This window comes from Saccoglossus kowalevskii, chromosome 19 (assembly GCF_978046115.1).
Source record: "Saccoglossus kowalevskii chromosome 19, keSacKowa6.1, whole genome shotgun sequence".
NCBI classification, from domain to species: Eukaryota; Metazoa; Hemichordata; class Enteropneusta; family Harrimaniidae; genus Saccoglossus; species Saccoglossus kowalevskii.
Window position 1 is genome coordinate 16,691,005 of NC_140659.1, and position 15,008 is coordinate 16,706,012.

Here is a 15,008-nt window from a genome sequence, read left to right on the forward strand (position 1 = left end):
TATCATTCAAATTAGGTAATTAATATTCATAGATTTTTACCCAAAACTAATCAAATCTACGCACTAGTTCAGACATCCATGTGCCAAGTTTCATCAAAATCCAATGAGTGGTTCTTCAGATATCAGTGGAATAACAGCTAAAAATCAGCTACTTATCATGCGAATTAGGTAATTAATATTCATAGATTTTTACCAAAACCTAATCAACTCTGCGCATTATCCCAGAGCATCTATGTACCAAGTTTCACCAAAATTTGATTAGTGGTTCTTGAGATAACGGAGGAACAAAAAAAGTGACATACATACATACATACATACAGACATACAGACAGGGTAACTGCAAAGACTCCCTTTTGTGCTTCGCACATTGGAGTCAAAAAATTTAAATGTTGCATCAAAGACAATAAAGATTTGAGCATACTTTGGAACCAACCACTACTGTGTGGGTGTAAAAGCATTGAAATGAGGGACTCACCCTATGTATAATACCAGCAGAATGTAGGTGTTTAATTCCACATAATAACTGATACATAAGATATGACATTCGTTCATGGTCTAAATCCATTTGTATAACTTGACATAGATTGGCGTCCATTAGCTCCATTACTAGATAAACATCCTGAAACTCTTCAAAATTTCGCTGAGGTGTAAATGCATTCAATAAACCTATAATCTGAAATAAAAAAAAAAAAAAAAAAAACATTTTCCAGATGTAAAATCATCTTTATTGTGTTTAAAACATTAAAACTATAGAATGCAGGGGTTTTTCTAGAAAAAACTGTACAAGAGAGCACTGCAATTCAGTAGCGCCAGCAAGTTCTCCCTACCAGGGTCAGTGTGGAGTTTTTAATAATTCTGAGTTAAAATGGAGCTTCCTTGGGCCAAAATCACTATTAGACAGGTCACAGTTGAAGACTGTTGCCACATGTGATCCCTGGTCAATCAGAATTTTATGGTTGCCAGAGGATCTGCTCCCCAGAGCGAGGGGCGCATGACCATGGCATGAGGGCGCTGCGCCCCTGTTTCCTTGTTTAAAAAAATCCCTGAAATGTAATCACAGATTGCAAGATGGTAAAAGCTGTTGTTTTGTAATATGTAGTTATAAAGCACAGCTGTAATGTCAAGCTGTCACTTCACAATTCCCTTGCTTCCAGATAATCAAGACCTATCACGTTAGTCAGAGCCATCAAAGAACTGATGACGTAAGCATCTCAAATTTTCATGGTTGACAAAGCCAATGATAAACAGAAATATATTAACAATGTGAATTTATCATCGCTGTAAGTAGGTTCGTCTGACAAGGTTAACAGCAAATCATAGAGGCAGAATAATACTGAAGTTAATGGTTAAATCAGTGTACTGAATAGACACTCTCTGGGAGGTCTCTGAAGGGTTGCATTTTACTCAGCAGTTGTAATAGTCTTTTTTTACCTTTCGCATGCAGAGAAACATACTTTCCGTCACCATAGAGTAGAAGTGTAGTAAAAAAACAACTTATAATTGCTAATGGAAACAAATGTCAAACAAGTCATTGACAATAACAAGTCCCGGCACAGTTTTTAGAGATTTGTCAACATTAGTGCCAAATAATTATTTACACTCATGTGACAGACATGATACAAAGTGGAGCCAGTTAATTTGACAATCATAATTTATTTCTAGCACAAAAAAGATGACCAGCCATCTTAGCAATACGACTCAAAAGACATTTGTTAAATGGACATATCAAGTTTGAATGAAATATGTCCATGCATGACTGAGATCTGGTTTGGGAAAAATGAAATGCTTCATTTTGATAATTTTTTAGCAATAAAATGGCCGCCATTCGGCCATCATAATTGTATCATGAAACAAATGCATTAGTGCATATGTATGGTATGATGTGTGATATGTGTGTGAAGCAGGGTTTTAGCCAGCCATAAGTCCAGCCACCAAATGGACTGGCAACTTTGATTTTGGACTGGCAACTTTTTCCCATTTTTCTGTTTTTTGCTATTGTTCTTTAATAATTTTATCCCAAACCATGTGTAAAATCTGTATTGAATCTGTATTAAGCAGTGGCTTAAAATGGCCTATTAAAATGGTACAATGCAACAAAGGGGTTGCAGCTTCTATTAGAGCATCTACACATATGAGAAATTGTGAATTTTTGGTTTTCAATTGTTCAAAAAGAATGGGTGCGGCTTCTATTAGGGATGCAGCTTCTAATACAGATTTTACAGTACATTTTTCATGAAGTTGAATTGTTTTGGACTGGCAGTTGCAAATTCCTGGCTAACAGCCTGGTGTGAAGTTTGAATGAAATTGGCCCAGGCATGTCTGAGATACAGATGGGAACAGACGCACAGAGGTAAAAATATAAGCCCCCATTTTACTAATAAAAGCAGAAATCTGTTTTTGTCAACTTGTACATATAAACATCACTTGCACCTGTATAAACAGTGTTTTAGAAACTAGCAAAATTAATATGAATTCAGACTCATTCATAGATGTCAAACCATTTCTTCAATAAAAAGTTACAATTTATCTTTATTTACACTATTATCAAATGCCAGTGTGGGAAGTTAATATATAGTTTAAAGGTTAATTTAAATGTCTACGGTGATTTAACTTTTCACTGAAAGTGAAACGGATTATTGATCGTCTGTGCATTCATTAGACATCTTTAACGTTACATTACATGGCCTCTGGCATGAGACATAACACAATGCCTAATGGGACATCTTGTGTATCATCTCCACAAGAGCTGATAGCTGTCTTCATGAATATTCATGAGCTTGCGTTTACACGGTATTCTCCATAGAGAATTCGAACGTTTTTTCACTGTTTCGTTCAGACTGCCGTTTTTATTCAATCCTGCATGACAATGACAATTTTGTTGTTTTTATTGTGTGTAAAAACGCATATTTTATTGGATATATAAATATATTTATTCAAACCGTTATTGAGTTCATTTTATTGTATGATATCGTAGGTAGTAGCTGCCTGTAGTGTGGTGCGTAAATACTTTCTGGCGGGTCTGTATGTATATCTGAAAAACAATATTTATTGACGTACCGGTAACTTAAAGACAGACAGCCATACAGAACATATATTGGAAGAGGTTGGCATAAGGAAGGACACAATGCGATTGATATAGTCTTTAAAGATATAATCAGAACAGCGAAGAAAGTTAAATATCTGTAATCAATATGTCAAATTGAACAATTCGAAATTTCAGTTCCATATTGAATGAGTACACTATTATTATTAATACCTGAGGAAATTCAGTATTATAGAAAGAAATTATTACTGATGGGAAAACCTCCACGACAGACGGGTCTGAACACCACATCATCTGGGATACCTGAAGCAATTCAGTATTATGGAAAGGAATTATTAAGGAATTAAGGATACAGATCCATGTCAGACAGGTCTGAATACTACATCATCTGGGATATCTAAGAAAATTCAGTGTTATGGAAAGGAATTATTCAGGAATTAAGGATACACATCCATAACAGATGGGTTTGAACACCACATCATCTGAGATACCTGAGGAAATTCAGTATTATGGATATTGAGAGATACTGCTCTGGAACAGCATTAATTAAAACAAAATCAGCCATTTTCAATACATGTATATATCTATAACATGATGTATAATGAATATATAAAATTTGAACATAATCCGTCAAAGCATGTCAGAGATATGGCTCTAGAAGCCCATTCATTAAAACAAATGAAAAATAAAATGACGTGCATCAGGAACCTGTAATGTCTGATGTATGTACCAAGTTTGAACAAATTCCATCCATAAATGCCATAAATGCTTGATATTTGATGATTTTTTAGCACAAAAATGGCAACCATTCGATCATTTTTAGTAGGACCATCAAACCAATATATATCTATGACATGATGTATAATGAATATTTAAAATTTGAACATAATCAGTCAAAGCAAGTCAGAGATATGGCACTAGAACCACATTCATTAAAACAAAATGGACGACAGTCGGATCTGAAAAATAAAATGACGTGCATCAAGGTCCCATAATGTCCAATGTATACACCAAGTTTAAACAAAATCCATCCATAAATGCTTGATTTTGATGATTTTTTAGCACAAAAATGGCCACCATTCGGCCATCTTGAAACAAATTGATGTGCATATGTATATAATATCATGTATGATGTATGTGTGAAGTTTGATTGTGATTGGTCCAGGCATTTCTAAGACACAGGTCCAGACACACGCATGCATGGCCGGAGGGACGCACGGAGGTCAAAACGTAAGTCACCGTTTTCAGACTGCGTCCGAGCGGGGAATAATTAAGGAAACACATCCATGTAGGTGTGTCTGAACACTACATCATCTGGGATACCTGAAGCAATTCAGTATTATGGAAAAGAATTATTACTGACAGGAAACACATTCATGACAGATGGGTCTGAATACAGCCTCTATTATTACCGTACTTCCCCGATCATAAGCCCCTCCCAGAGTATAAGCCCACCCCTCTGTTTTCAAACATTCAAAGAGTTGAGGGCATCCCCAAGTATAGGCCCAAGGTGTTTTTACCGGGCGTCAATGACATTTATTAAAATATGCATGTAAAAAGTGTATTTCATTGCATAAAAATCGTGATTGGTACGGTAGTTTGGTTCCTGCTTTTACGAGAAAAATCGCATTAATTTCAGAGTACATGGTGGGCAAACGTACAGAACATGGCTTGCACCTTTACTATTCTGTTATTTACTCAGGATGAGCCCTGATATTGCAAAACTGAAGTAATCCATATTTTACTTGAGTAGTAGTTTTCGAAACGCCGAAAATGTGACCGTCAAGTCGTGAAACTTGGTCATAGACCAACATCGTTTTACTTTTCCGAATAATCATGTCTATTGAGACTATCGTGATGGGGTGTGAACAAGCAAACTATTCTTCGACAAGACTTGTTGGCGGCCGTGAAAGTTTAAATACTTCCTCCACCCTCAGTTTACCTTTCGAAAATTGTGAATCAACAGCTTTTAGGGGAAAAATCGGTGTTAACAGATCGCATTTTAACATCGCGGAAATTCACTTCCGCATTGCGTTGATAAAAATACTTTTTCAATAATCAGGAAACCATGTTTGTACGACACAGCATTTTGATTGGTTAACAAAAGACGCGACATGTTAGGTCAAATCATTATGAAAAACATGGCGAGAATTGCTTTGTATCAAAGTTTGCATATGATCAAAAACATTCCACAACGAAGATAAGGATAATTTTCCAGATTTTACATGTTCAGGCCCCTGGGCTTAGGATCAGGGAAGTACGGTATTATTGAATAAAAAAATAACATTCAAATGTGTTTTTTTGTAATTTTTCCATAAGAATCTTAGCTAGCCTGAACATGTTTATGCAAAGTACAAACACCCTTGGATCAGAAATAAATGAATACATTAATATTATATCCAGGTACTTACATTTTTGTGATTGCACAGTTTCATAAGAACAAATTCCCTGTAAGCTCTTTTCGCATGAGTCACATTTTGAAATGGTCTGCTAAGTTTCTTAATGGCTACATTTTGTCCCGTAACAGTGTCGTAAGCAGCACTGAAAAAAGAACATAAAAAACAATGTAACTGTAAGACACAAACATTCATAACACTGACAACAAATTATTTTGACTTGAGGCAAGCTTGGACCAAAACTATCTAATATGTTATATTCAATAGCGATATAAATCACACACACGGTAGTACAGATTAAAAAAAAACATGTTTGTGTGTGTATTGATTGCAGGTGTAAAGAGACTAGAGTTTGACTTTTTTTTCTATGAACATGTGTGAAATAATTTGAACTTATCCATGCTGTTCATTTCCAACATTCCGACCCCATGATCTGACCCTCATACTCACAAAGTCAACACTATTGTTGATTTGTTTATCATGAACGTATGAAAATTATCAAAAAAATAAATAGGATTTGTTTGATCTCTTAATCTTCCACTTGCAAAGCAAAGGTCTTGACCACTACATTATAAAATTTTCTTAGACACTTCAAAAAAACATTCAAAAATCACTAAAAATACAATTTTTGGAAGATTAACTCCAAAATCTATACAAGGCCTACTATACATGTACCTACATATTAACCATATGTATAAGTTTGATAACGATTGGCTAAATACTATTAACATGTCCACAAGAAAAGTTTACGACAACGATGATGGGCAACAGACATTTTGCCACTATGACATTTTCCTTTGAGTTTCTTGGCATTAAACACACAAAATGTTATACAGAAAATACAGGTGAAGATAATCCAGTGAGTCGATGTACTTGAGTGCAAAAGAATGGAAGAGACTCAATTCTGAATTAGAGACAACAAGTCATTGAAAATGACACAGTTCCCGTTAAATTTTTGAAATTTCTCTTTGTGCTCGTCATATTAAAGGGGGTTGTCGCAAGCGTCCTTGAAAATTGAGTTCCAAGTGGCGTATACAACAGATTGTTTATTTACGTCAAAGCACGTGTTTTGTGGCCAAAAATAAAAACAGCCGTTATTCGGCCATCTTTGATCTGATTATGAAACACACTGATATGTATGATGTATGTGTCAAATACAAATGAAAATGGTACATAAATTGTGGAAATATACACAAATGTAGTAGTAAGGCCAAAAAGTCAGATGGCTGTCAATCAGCCATCCTTGACCAGATATTGAAATAAATTGTCTTGGACATGCATCCTAACATGTATAAAGTACATGTATATGCCAAATTTGAATGAAAACTGACAGAGCACGTCCAAGACACCGCATAAAAAAACAAAACAAGATGTCTGCCAGTCGACCATCTTTGATCCAATTGCGAAATAAATCGTCATGGACATGTATCCTAACATGTTTAATCTATGTACCAAGTTTGAATGACAACTGACAAAGCATGTCCAAAATACAACATTTTCAAAAAACAAGATGGCTGCCAGTCGGCCATTTTGAATTGAATCGCGAAACCACTGCATGTGCATATGTCCCACATAAAGTACTAGGCGCATGCAAAGAATGAACGGAATCTGTCCACAGGATTCTGAGATATGACTCCAGACGGACGCACGGACACACGGAGACTGAATTATAAGTCCCAGTTTTCGGACTACGTCCGAATGGGGACTAAAAAGTCGTTCCAACTGATATCTCTTTATTGATTGAGTATGAGGTAAGTATGGCCTAGTGTTGTAAAATTATTGTTCCCTGAAGAGAAAAATTTAAAATGTTGTAAGGTATAAATAGTTATGATATCATTAATGCCTCCAGTGAAAAATAATTGCAAATGTATATTAGTCTACACATGGCATTCTCATGTGGTGTTCAATTGTTCCATTAGTACAGAAAGTATGAGGCAATTACCCATATATGTGGAACTACGGACAGAAATAAAGTATTTATGGTGGAGACAGTGTACTCAAATACATATTATGTTTGAATTTTATTTCCATAGTTATAAGTTGACATTTGTATTTTCTTACATTTCTGTGGGATAATTTGTCCCTGAGATTAAAATACCCGAGAAAAATATTAAACCACTGCCTACACATGTAGATCAGAGAATAAAAACATATGGGTGTTTTAATGTTTTTAACATTGTACGTCAAAACATTATAAAATGCTTTAAAATTGACCTAAATTCAAGAAATGGTCATGAAAATGATTGATGAACTCTGATGGGTAAGATAAAGTTAGTGAAATGATGTGATATTATAAACTATGTAATACTAGCTTTATGGCGCCATGGCAGAGGTTTTAATCAGATAAAATATACTGGCCTTAGGGCATGTCTGTCGGAAAGTATCAAGCGAGAGCATTTAATAGTTGAGGGTGGTAAAAAAAACTTAACTCGCATAAAAAATAAGTACAAAACATAAAATACAAGTACTAAAGGGCTGCCTAAATGTGTTCTATAAAAGAAACTTGCAATATGTGTTGAGGATATTGATACAAAAACATTGATAATTTTCCCATTTTTGGAAGATTATTCTGTTAAATTTGATTTGATTACTCTGTCATACGCTGCATAGCCTGCCCATGTACATGAAGGAATTCAATCCAGGTATCCCACAATGCACTATGATCCAAGATGGCTGAAAAATATCATACATCACATCAAACACAGGTGTTCAGAACATCTACCCAAAGGCTTTTGGAAACAAATAATATGTCATGCATGTACATTTTAGCTAATCTTTAATTATTAACATAGCACTGAAACAGTTAAATTGTGAATTGACTAAGTGGCTGACAATGATTTCAAAATAGCTTCAAAGAGAAAGATTCATTACATGTCTACAGCATAACAAAACTTTTGCCTGTGATTGAAAGTTTTCAATGTTGGGGGCAATGGCGGTGAGTGAAAATAGAAAAATCTACCTACCAGACTATTCCTTGAGCTCCCGAGCCGATTGGTTTAAGATTTTGATATCGTTTAAGGATCACAAAATTTGTATCTCCTACATCAACGCTATAAAATTGATCTGTATAGTACTTGTTACCATAATGTTTACTCATTCTGTATTCTTCAGCAATCTTGGACCAATTCTAAAATGAAAAGAAATATTAGTTATTAACATTAGCACCCCAACACTAGCTTGAACAGTGCCCTCATGAGATGCTGTAGCACCCCCACACTAGCTTGAACAGTGCCCTCATGAGATGATGTAGCACTCCCACACTAGCTTGAACAGTGCCCTCATGAGATGCTGTAGCACCCCACACTAGCTTGAACAGTGCCCTCATGAGATCAGTGTTCTCCCCAGGCCTCTGAAGCGACACGGTACCGTGACGCTTGGACACTCGGTCGTGATGCTTGCCCTTTGTCCGTGACGCTTGGTCACTCAGCCGTGATGCTTATATTTTTGTTTACAAGTGTCAGTCTCGTCTTGCACGTATTTAAAACAATAACATGTATTAATCGATTTAGGTTATCCCGCTTTTGTTAGCCATACAAAGACAGTGATAAAAACGGAAGTCTGCAATATGTTGCGAAGTCTTTCAAAGGTGCAGAGCCTCCAAATCAACAAAAAAAATAACTAGAATAGCAATAATTTGCCCATTGCACGCAACGGCAACAATGTGACAAAACAAGTCACGGCGTACGTCGGGAAGATCAACCCCGATTTGCTGCACTCTGATTTGTTATCACTCAATCGCTGGTGACATTATTTACTCCAAAATTAAAAAAAGAACAAGTAAAATTAAGTCGCATTGAAAAGAAAAGTATGAATAATTCAACAGCAGACGAGACGGGATGAGACAAAACAAACTCTGACCTCTGGAAATACCCCATTCATAGGGTACCTTAGTACAGAAAAACGCCGCCCTAAGGCGACATAATGCACGTTGCAACATTGTGACCGATGCATGCTGGGCTATCAGGGGTTCTGATCGAGGCAACAAAGATGGCGGCGCAGAATGCATGGTTTTCCGCGATGTTTAAAAACAACATCTCGTTGGCAATTTAGATGTAATGCTTATGATAATCATCAATGAATCGTTTTAATAAACAATTTGTGTATTTCACACCAAAAAGTCAGATACCGATGATCGCAATAGCAGCGGTGAATACCCGTCCAACGCAATGTCGTCAGCTGACAATGTTACGGTGATCGTAGCGTTGTACTCACAAGGTATATTGCAATGAAAAATCGCCGAACTGCTATTGTAGAATTTTTTTTTAATTATTGATTTATTAATTTCAACATATTTCGATATCTTGCCGACTTTATATATTTAACCAAAAAATGTTTTCCCCGACGTTTATATGAACCGACAGTGACATGGGCACTAAAACTTATACACAATGATGAACCAGTTACATCTATGGATAACAGTATATTCACTGACTGGCTATAAAACAAGTTTTTCAATTTTTTTTTCCTTTTTATGATGTTCCATTTCAAACTTTATTTGACTTGATACAAAAACAAAAAATACAATGCAGTAAAATGATATAAAATTTATCAGATATAAAAATATCTTGTCTTTAATTAATTGTAGATTGACAATATTTGTTGGGAAAAACTGATTATGCAAATAAAAAATATGCAAATTAGATGCATTGTTATGTAAATTGGCCGTGATGCTTGACATGAAGTCTGGGGAGAACACTGTGAGATGCTGTAGCACCCCACACTAGCTTGAACAGTGCCCTCATGAGATGCTGTAGCACCCCCACACTAGCTTGAACAGTGCCCTCATGAGATGATGTAGCACCCCATACTAGCTTGAACAGTGCCCTCATGAGATGATGTAGCACCCCCAACACTAGCTTGAACAGTGTCCTCATGAGATGCTGTAGCACCCCCACACTAGCTTGAACAGTGCCCTCATGAGATGATGTAGCACCCCACACTAGCTTGAACAGTGTCCTCATGAGATGCTGTAGCACCCCCACACTAGCTTGAACAGTGTCCTCATGAGATGATGTAGCACCCCAACACTAGCTTGAACAGTGCCCTCATGAGATGCTGTAGCACCCCAACACTAGCTTGAACAGTGCCCTCATGAGATGATGTAGCACCCCAACACTAGCTTGAACAGTGTCCTCATGAGATGCTGTAGCACCCCAACACTAGCTTGAACAGTGCCCTCATGAGATGCTGTAGCACCCCAACACTAGCTTGAACAGTGCCCTCATGAGATGATGTAGCACCCCAACACTAGCTTGAACAGTGTCCTCATGAGATGCTGTAGCACCCCCACACTAGCTTGAACAGTGCCCTCATGAGATGCTGTAGCACCCCCACACTAGCTTGAACAGTGCCCTCATGAGATGATGTAGCACCCCAACACTAGCTTGAACAGTGCCCTCATGAGATGCTGTAGCACCCCACACTAGCTTGAACAGTGCCCTCATGAGATGCTGTAGCACCCCACACTAGCTTGAACAGTGCCCTCATGAGATGATGTAGAACCCCACACTAGCTTGAACAGTGCCCCCATGAGATGATGTAGCACCCCAACACTAGCTTGAACAGTGCCCTCATGAGATGCTGTAGCACCCCACACTAGCTTGAACAGTGCCCTCATGAGATGATGTAGAACCCCACACTAGCTTGAACAGTGCCCCCATGAGATGATGTAGCACCCCCACACTAGCTTGAACAGTGCCCTCATGAGATGATGTAGCACCCCATACTAGCTTGAACAGTGCCCTCATGAGATGATGTAGAACCCCACACTAGTTTGAACAGTGCCCTCATGAGATGCTGTAGCACCCCAACACTAGTTTGAACAGTGCCCTCATGAGATGCTGTAGCACCCCCACACTAGCTTGAACAGTGCCCTCATGAGATGCTGTAGCACCCCAACACTAGTTTGAACAGTGCCCTCATGAGATGATGTAGCACCCCACACTAGCTTGAACAGTGCCCTCATGAGATGCTGTAGCACCCCACACTAGCTTGAACAGTGCCCTCATGAGATGATGTAGCACCCCAACACTAGTTTGAACAGTGCCCTCATGAGATGCTGTAGCACCCCACACTAGCTTGAACAGTGCCCTCATGAGATGCTGTAGCACCCCACACTAGCTTGAACAGTGCCCTCATGAGATGATGTAGCACCCCAACACTAGCTTGAACAGTGCCCTCATGAGATGCTGTAGCACCCCCACACTAGCTTGAACAGTGCCCTCATGAGATGATGTAGCACCCCCACACTAGCTTGAACAGTGCCCTCATGAGATGTAGCACCCCCACACTAGCTTGAACAGTGCCCTCATGAGATGATGTAGCACCCCCACACTAGCTTGAGTAGTGCCCTCATGAGATGCTGTAGCACCCAAACACTAGCTTGAACAGTGCCCTCATGAGATGATGTAGCACCCCAACACTAGCTTGAACAGTGCCCCCATGAGATGATGTAGCACCCCCACACTAGCTTGAACAGTGCCCTCATGAGATGATGTAGCACCCCCACACTAGCTTGAACAGTGCCCCCATGAGATGATGTAGCACCCCAACACTAGTTTGAACAGTGCCCTCATGAGATGCTGTAGCACCCCCAGACTAGCTTGAACAGTGCCCTCATGAGATGCTGTAGAACCCCCACACTAGCTTGAACAGTGCCCTCATGAGATGATGTAGCACCCCAACACTAGTTTGAACAGTGCCCTCATGAGATGCTGTAGCACCCCCAGACTAGCTTGAACAGTGCCCTCATGAGATGCTGTAGAACCCCCACACTAGCTTGAACAGTGCCCTCATGAGATGATGTAGCACCCCAACACTAGTTTGAACAGTGCCCTCATGAGATGCTGTAGCACCCCCACACTAGCTTGAACAGTGCCCTCATGAGATGATGTAGCACCCCCACACTAGCTTGAACAGTGCCCTCATGAGATGATGTAGCACCCCAACACTAGCTTGAACAGTGCCCTCATGAGATGCTGTAGCACCCCACACTAGCTTGAACAGTGCCCTCATGAGATGCTGTAGCACCCCCACACTAGCTTGAACAGTGCCCTCATGAGATGCTGTAGCACCCCACACTAGCTTGAACAGTGCCCTCATGAGATGCTGTAGCACCCCCACACTAGCTTGAACAGTGCCCTCATGAGATGCTGTAGCACCCCACACTAGCTTGAACAGTGCCCTCATGAGATGATGTAGCACCCCAACACTAGCTTGAACAGTGCCCTCATGAGATGCTGTAGCACCCCAACACTAGCTTGAACAGTGCCCCCATGAGATGATGTAGCACCCCCACACTAGCTTGAACAGTGCCCTCATGAGATGATGTAGCACCCCCACACTAGCTTGAACAGTGCCCTCATGAGATGCTGTAGCACCCCCACACTAGCTTGAACAGTGCCCTCATGAGATGCTGTAGCACCCCACACTAGCTTGAACAGTGCCCTCATGAGATGCTGTAGCACCCCACACTAGCTTGAACAGTGCCCTCATGAGATGATGTAGCACCCCCACACTAGCTTGAACAGTGCCCTCATGAGATGATGTAGCACCCCACACTAGCTTGAACAGTGCCCTCATGAGATGCTGTAGCACCCCACACTAGCTTGAACAGTGCCCTCATGAGATGATGTAGCACCCCAACACTAGCTTGAACAGTGCCCTCATGAGATGCTGTAGCACCCCCACACTAGCTTGAACAGTGCCCTCATCAGATGCTGTAGCACCCCAACACTAGTTTGAACAGTGCCCTCATGAGATGCTGTAGCACCCCACACTAGCTTGAACAGTGCCCTCATGAGATGATGTAGCACCCCAACACTAGCTTGAACAGTGCCCTCATGAGATGCTGTAGCACCCCCACACTAGCTTGAACAGTGCCCTCATCAGATGCTGTAGCACCCCAACACTAGTTTGAACAGTGCCCTCATGAGATGCTGTAGCACCCCCACACTAGCTTGAACAGTGCCCTCATGAGATGATGTAGCACCCCAACACTAGCTTGAACAGTGCCCTCATGAGATGTAGCACCCCCACACTAGCTTGAACAGTGCCCTCATGAGATGATGTAGAACCCCACACTAGCTTGAACAGTGCCCCCATGAGATGATGTAGCACCCCAACACTAGCTTGAACAGTGCCCTCATGAGATGCTGTAGCACCCCACACTAGCTTGAACAGTGCCCTCATGAGATGATGTAGAACCCCACACTAGCTTGAACAGTGCCCCCATGAGATGATGTAGCACCCCCACACTAGCTTGAACAGTGCCCTCATGAGATGATGTAGCACCCCATACTAGCTTGAACAGTGCCCTCATGAGATGATGTAGAACCCCACACTAGTTTGAACAGTGCCCTCATGAGATGCTGTAGCACCCCAACACTAGTTTGAATAGTGCCCTCATGAGATGCTGTAGCACCCCCACACTAGCTTGAACAGTGCCCTCATGAGATGCTGTAGCACCCCAACACTAGTTTGAACAGTGCCCTCATGAGATGATGTAGCACCCCACACTAGCTTGAACAGTGCCCTCATGAGATGCTGTAGCACCCCACACTAGCTTGAACAGTGCCCTCATGAGATGATGTAGCACCCCAACACTAGTTTGAACAGTGCCCTCATGAGATGCTGTAGCACCCCACACTAGCTTGAACAGTGCCCTCATGAGATGCTGTAGCACCCCACACTAGCTTGAACAGTGCCCTCATGAGATGATGTAGCACCCCAACACTAGCTTGAACAGTGCCCTCATGAGATGCTGTAGCACCCCCACACTAGCTTGAACAGTGCCCTCATGAGATGATGTAGCACCCCCACACTAGCTTGAACAGTGCCCTCATGAGATGTAGCACCCCCACACTAGCTTGAACAGTGCCCTCATGAGATGATGTAGCACCCCCACACTAGCTTGAGTAGTGCCCTCATGAGATGCTGTAGCACCCAAACACTAGCTTGAACAGTGCCCTCATGAGATGATGTAGCACCCCAACACTAGCTTGAACAGTGCCCCCATGAGATGATGTAGCACCCCCACACTAGCTTGAACAGTGCCCTCATGAGATGCTGTAGAACCCCCACACTAGCTTGAACAGTGCCCTCATGAGATGATGTAGCACCCCAACACTAGTTTGAACAGTGCCCTCATGAGATGCTGTAGCACCCCCAGACTAGCTTGAACAGTGCCCTCATGAGATGCTGTAGAACCCCCACACTAGCTTGAACAGTGCCCTCATGAGATGATGTAGCACCCCAACACTAGTTTGAACAGTGCCCTCATGAGATGCTGTAGCACCCCCACACTAGCTTGAACAGTGCCCTCATGAGATGATGTAGCACCCCCACACTAGCTTGAACAGTGCCCTCATGAGATGATGTAGCACCCCAACACTAGCTTGAACAGTGCCCTCATGAGATGCTGTAGCACCCCACACTAGCTTGAACAGTGCCCTCATGAGATGCTGTAGCACCCCCACACTAGCTTGAACAGTGCCCTCATGAGATGCTGTAGCACCCCACACTAGCTTGAACAGTGCCCTCATGAGATGCTGTAGCACCCCCACACTAGC

At 40.9% G+C, this 15,008-nt stretch overlaps 1 protein-coding gene across 5 annotated transcripts in view; it reads right to left on the reverse strand.

Moving 5' to 3' along the window:
* Positions 1-15,008, reverse strand: part of LOC100374258 (stress-activated protein kinase JNK-like) — a 70,201-nt gene that overhangs the window by 23,309 nt on the left and 31,884 nt on the right. For all 5 annotated transcript variants that reach the window (XM_085493815.1, XM_085493814.1, XM_085493813.1 and 2 more), the window contains 3 exons: positions 8,403-8,566; positions 5,455-5,584; positions 476-673 (listed from right to left, as the gene is read on the reverse strand). In XM_085493815.1, coding sequence (XP_085349941.1) covers positions 476-673; positions 5,455-5,584; positions 8,403-8,536 — 462 coding nt within the window. In that variant the 5' untranslated portion in view covers positions 8,537-8,566. The remainder of the gene's footprint in view (positions 1-475; positions 674-5,454; positions 5,585-8,402; positions 8,567-15,008) is intronic.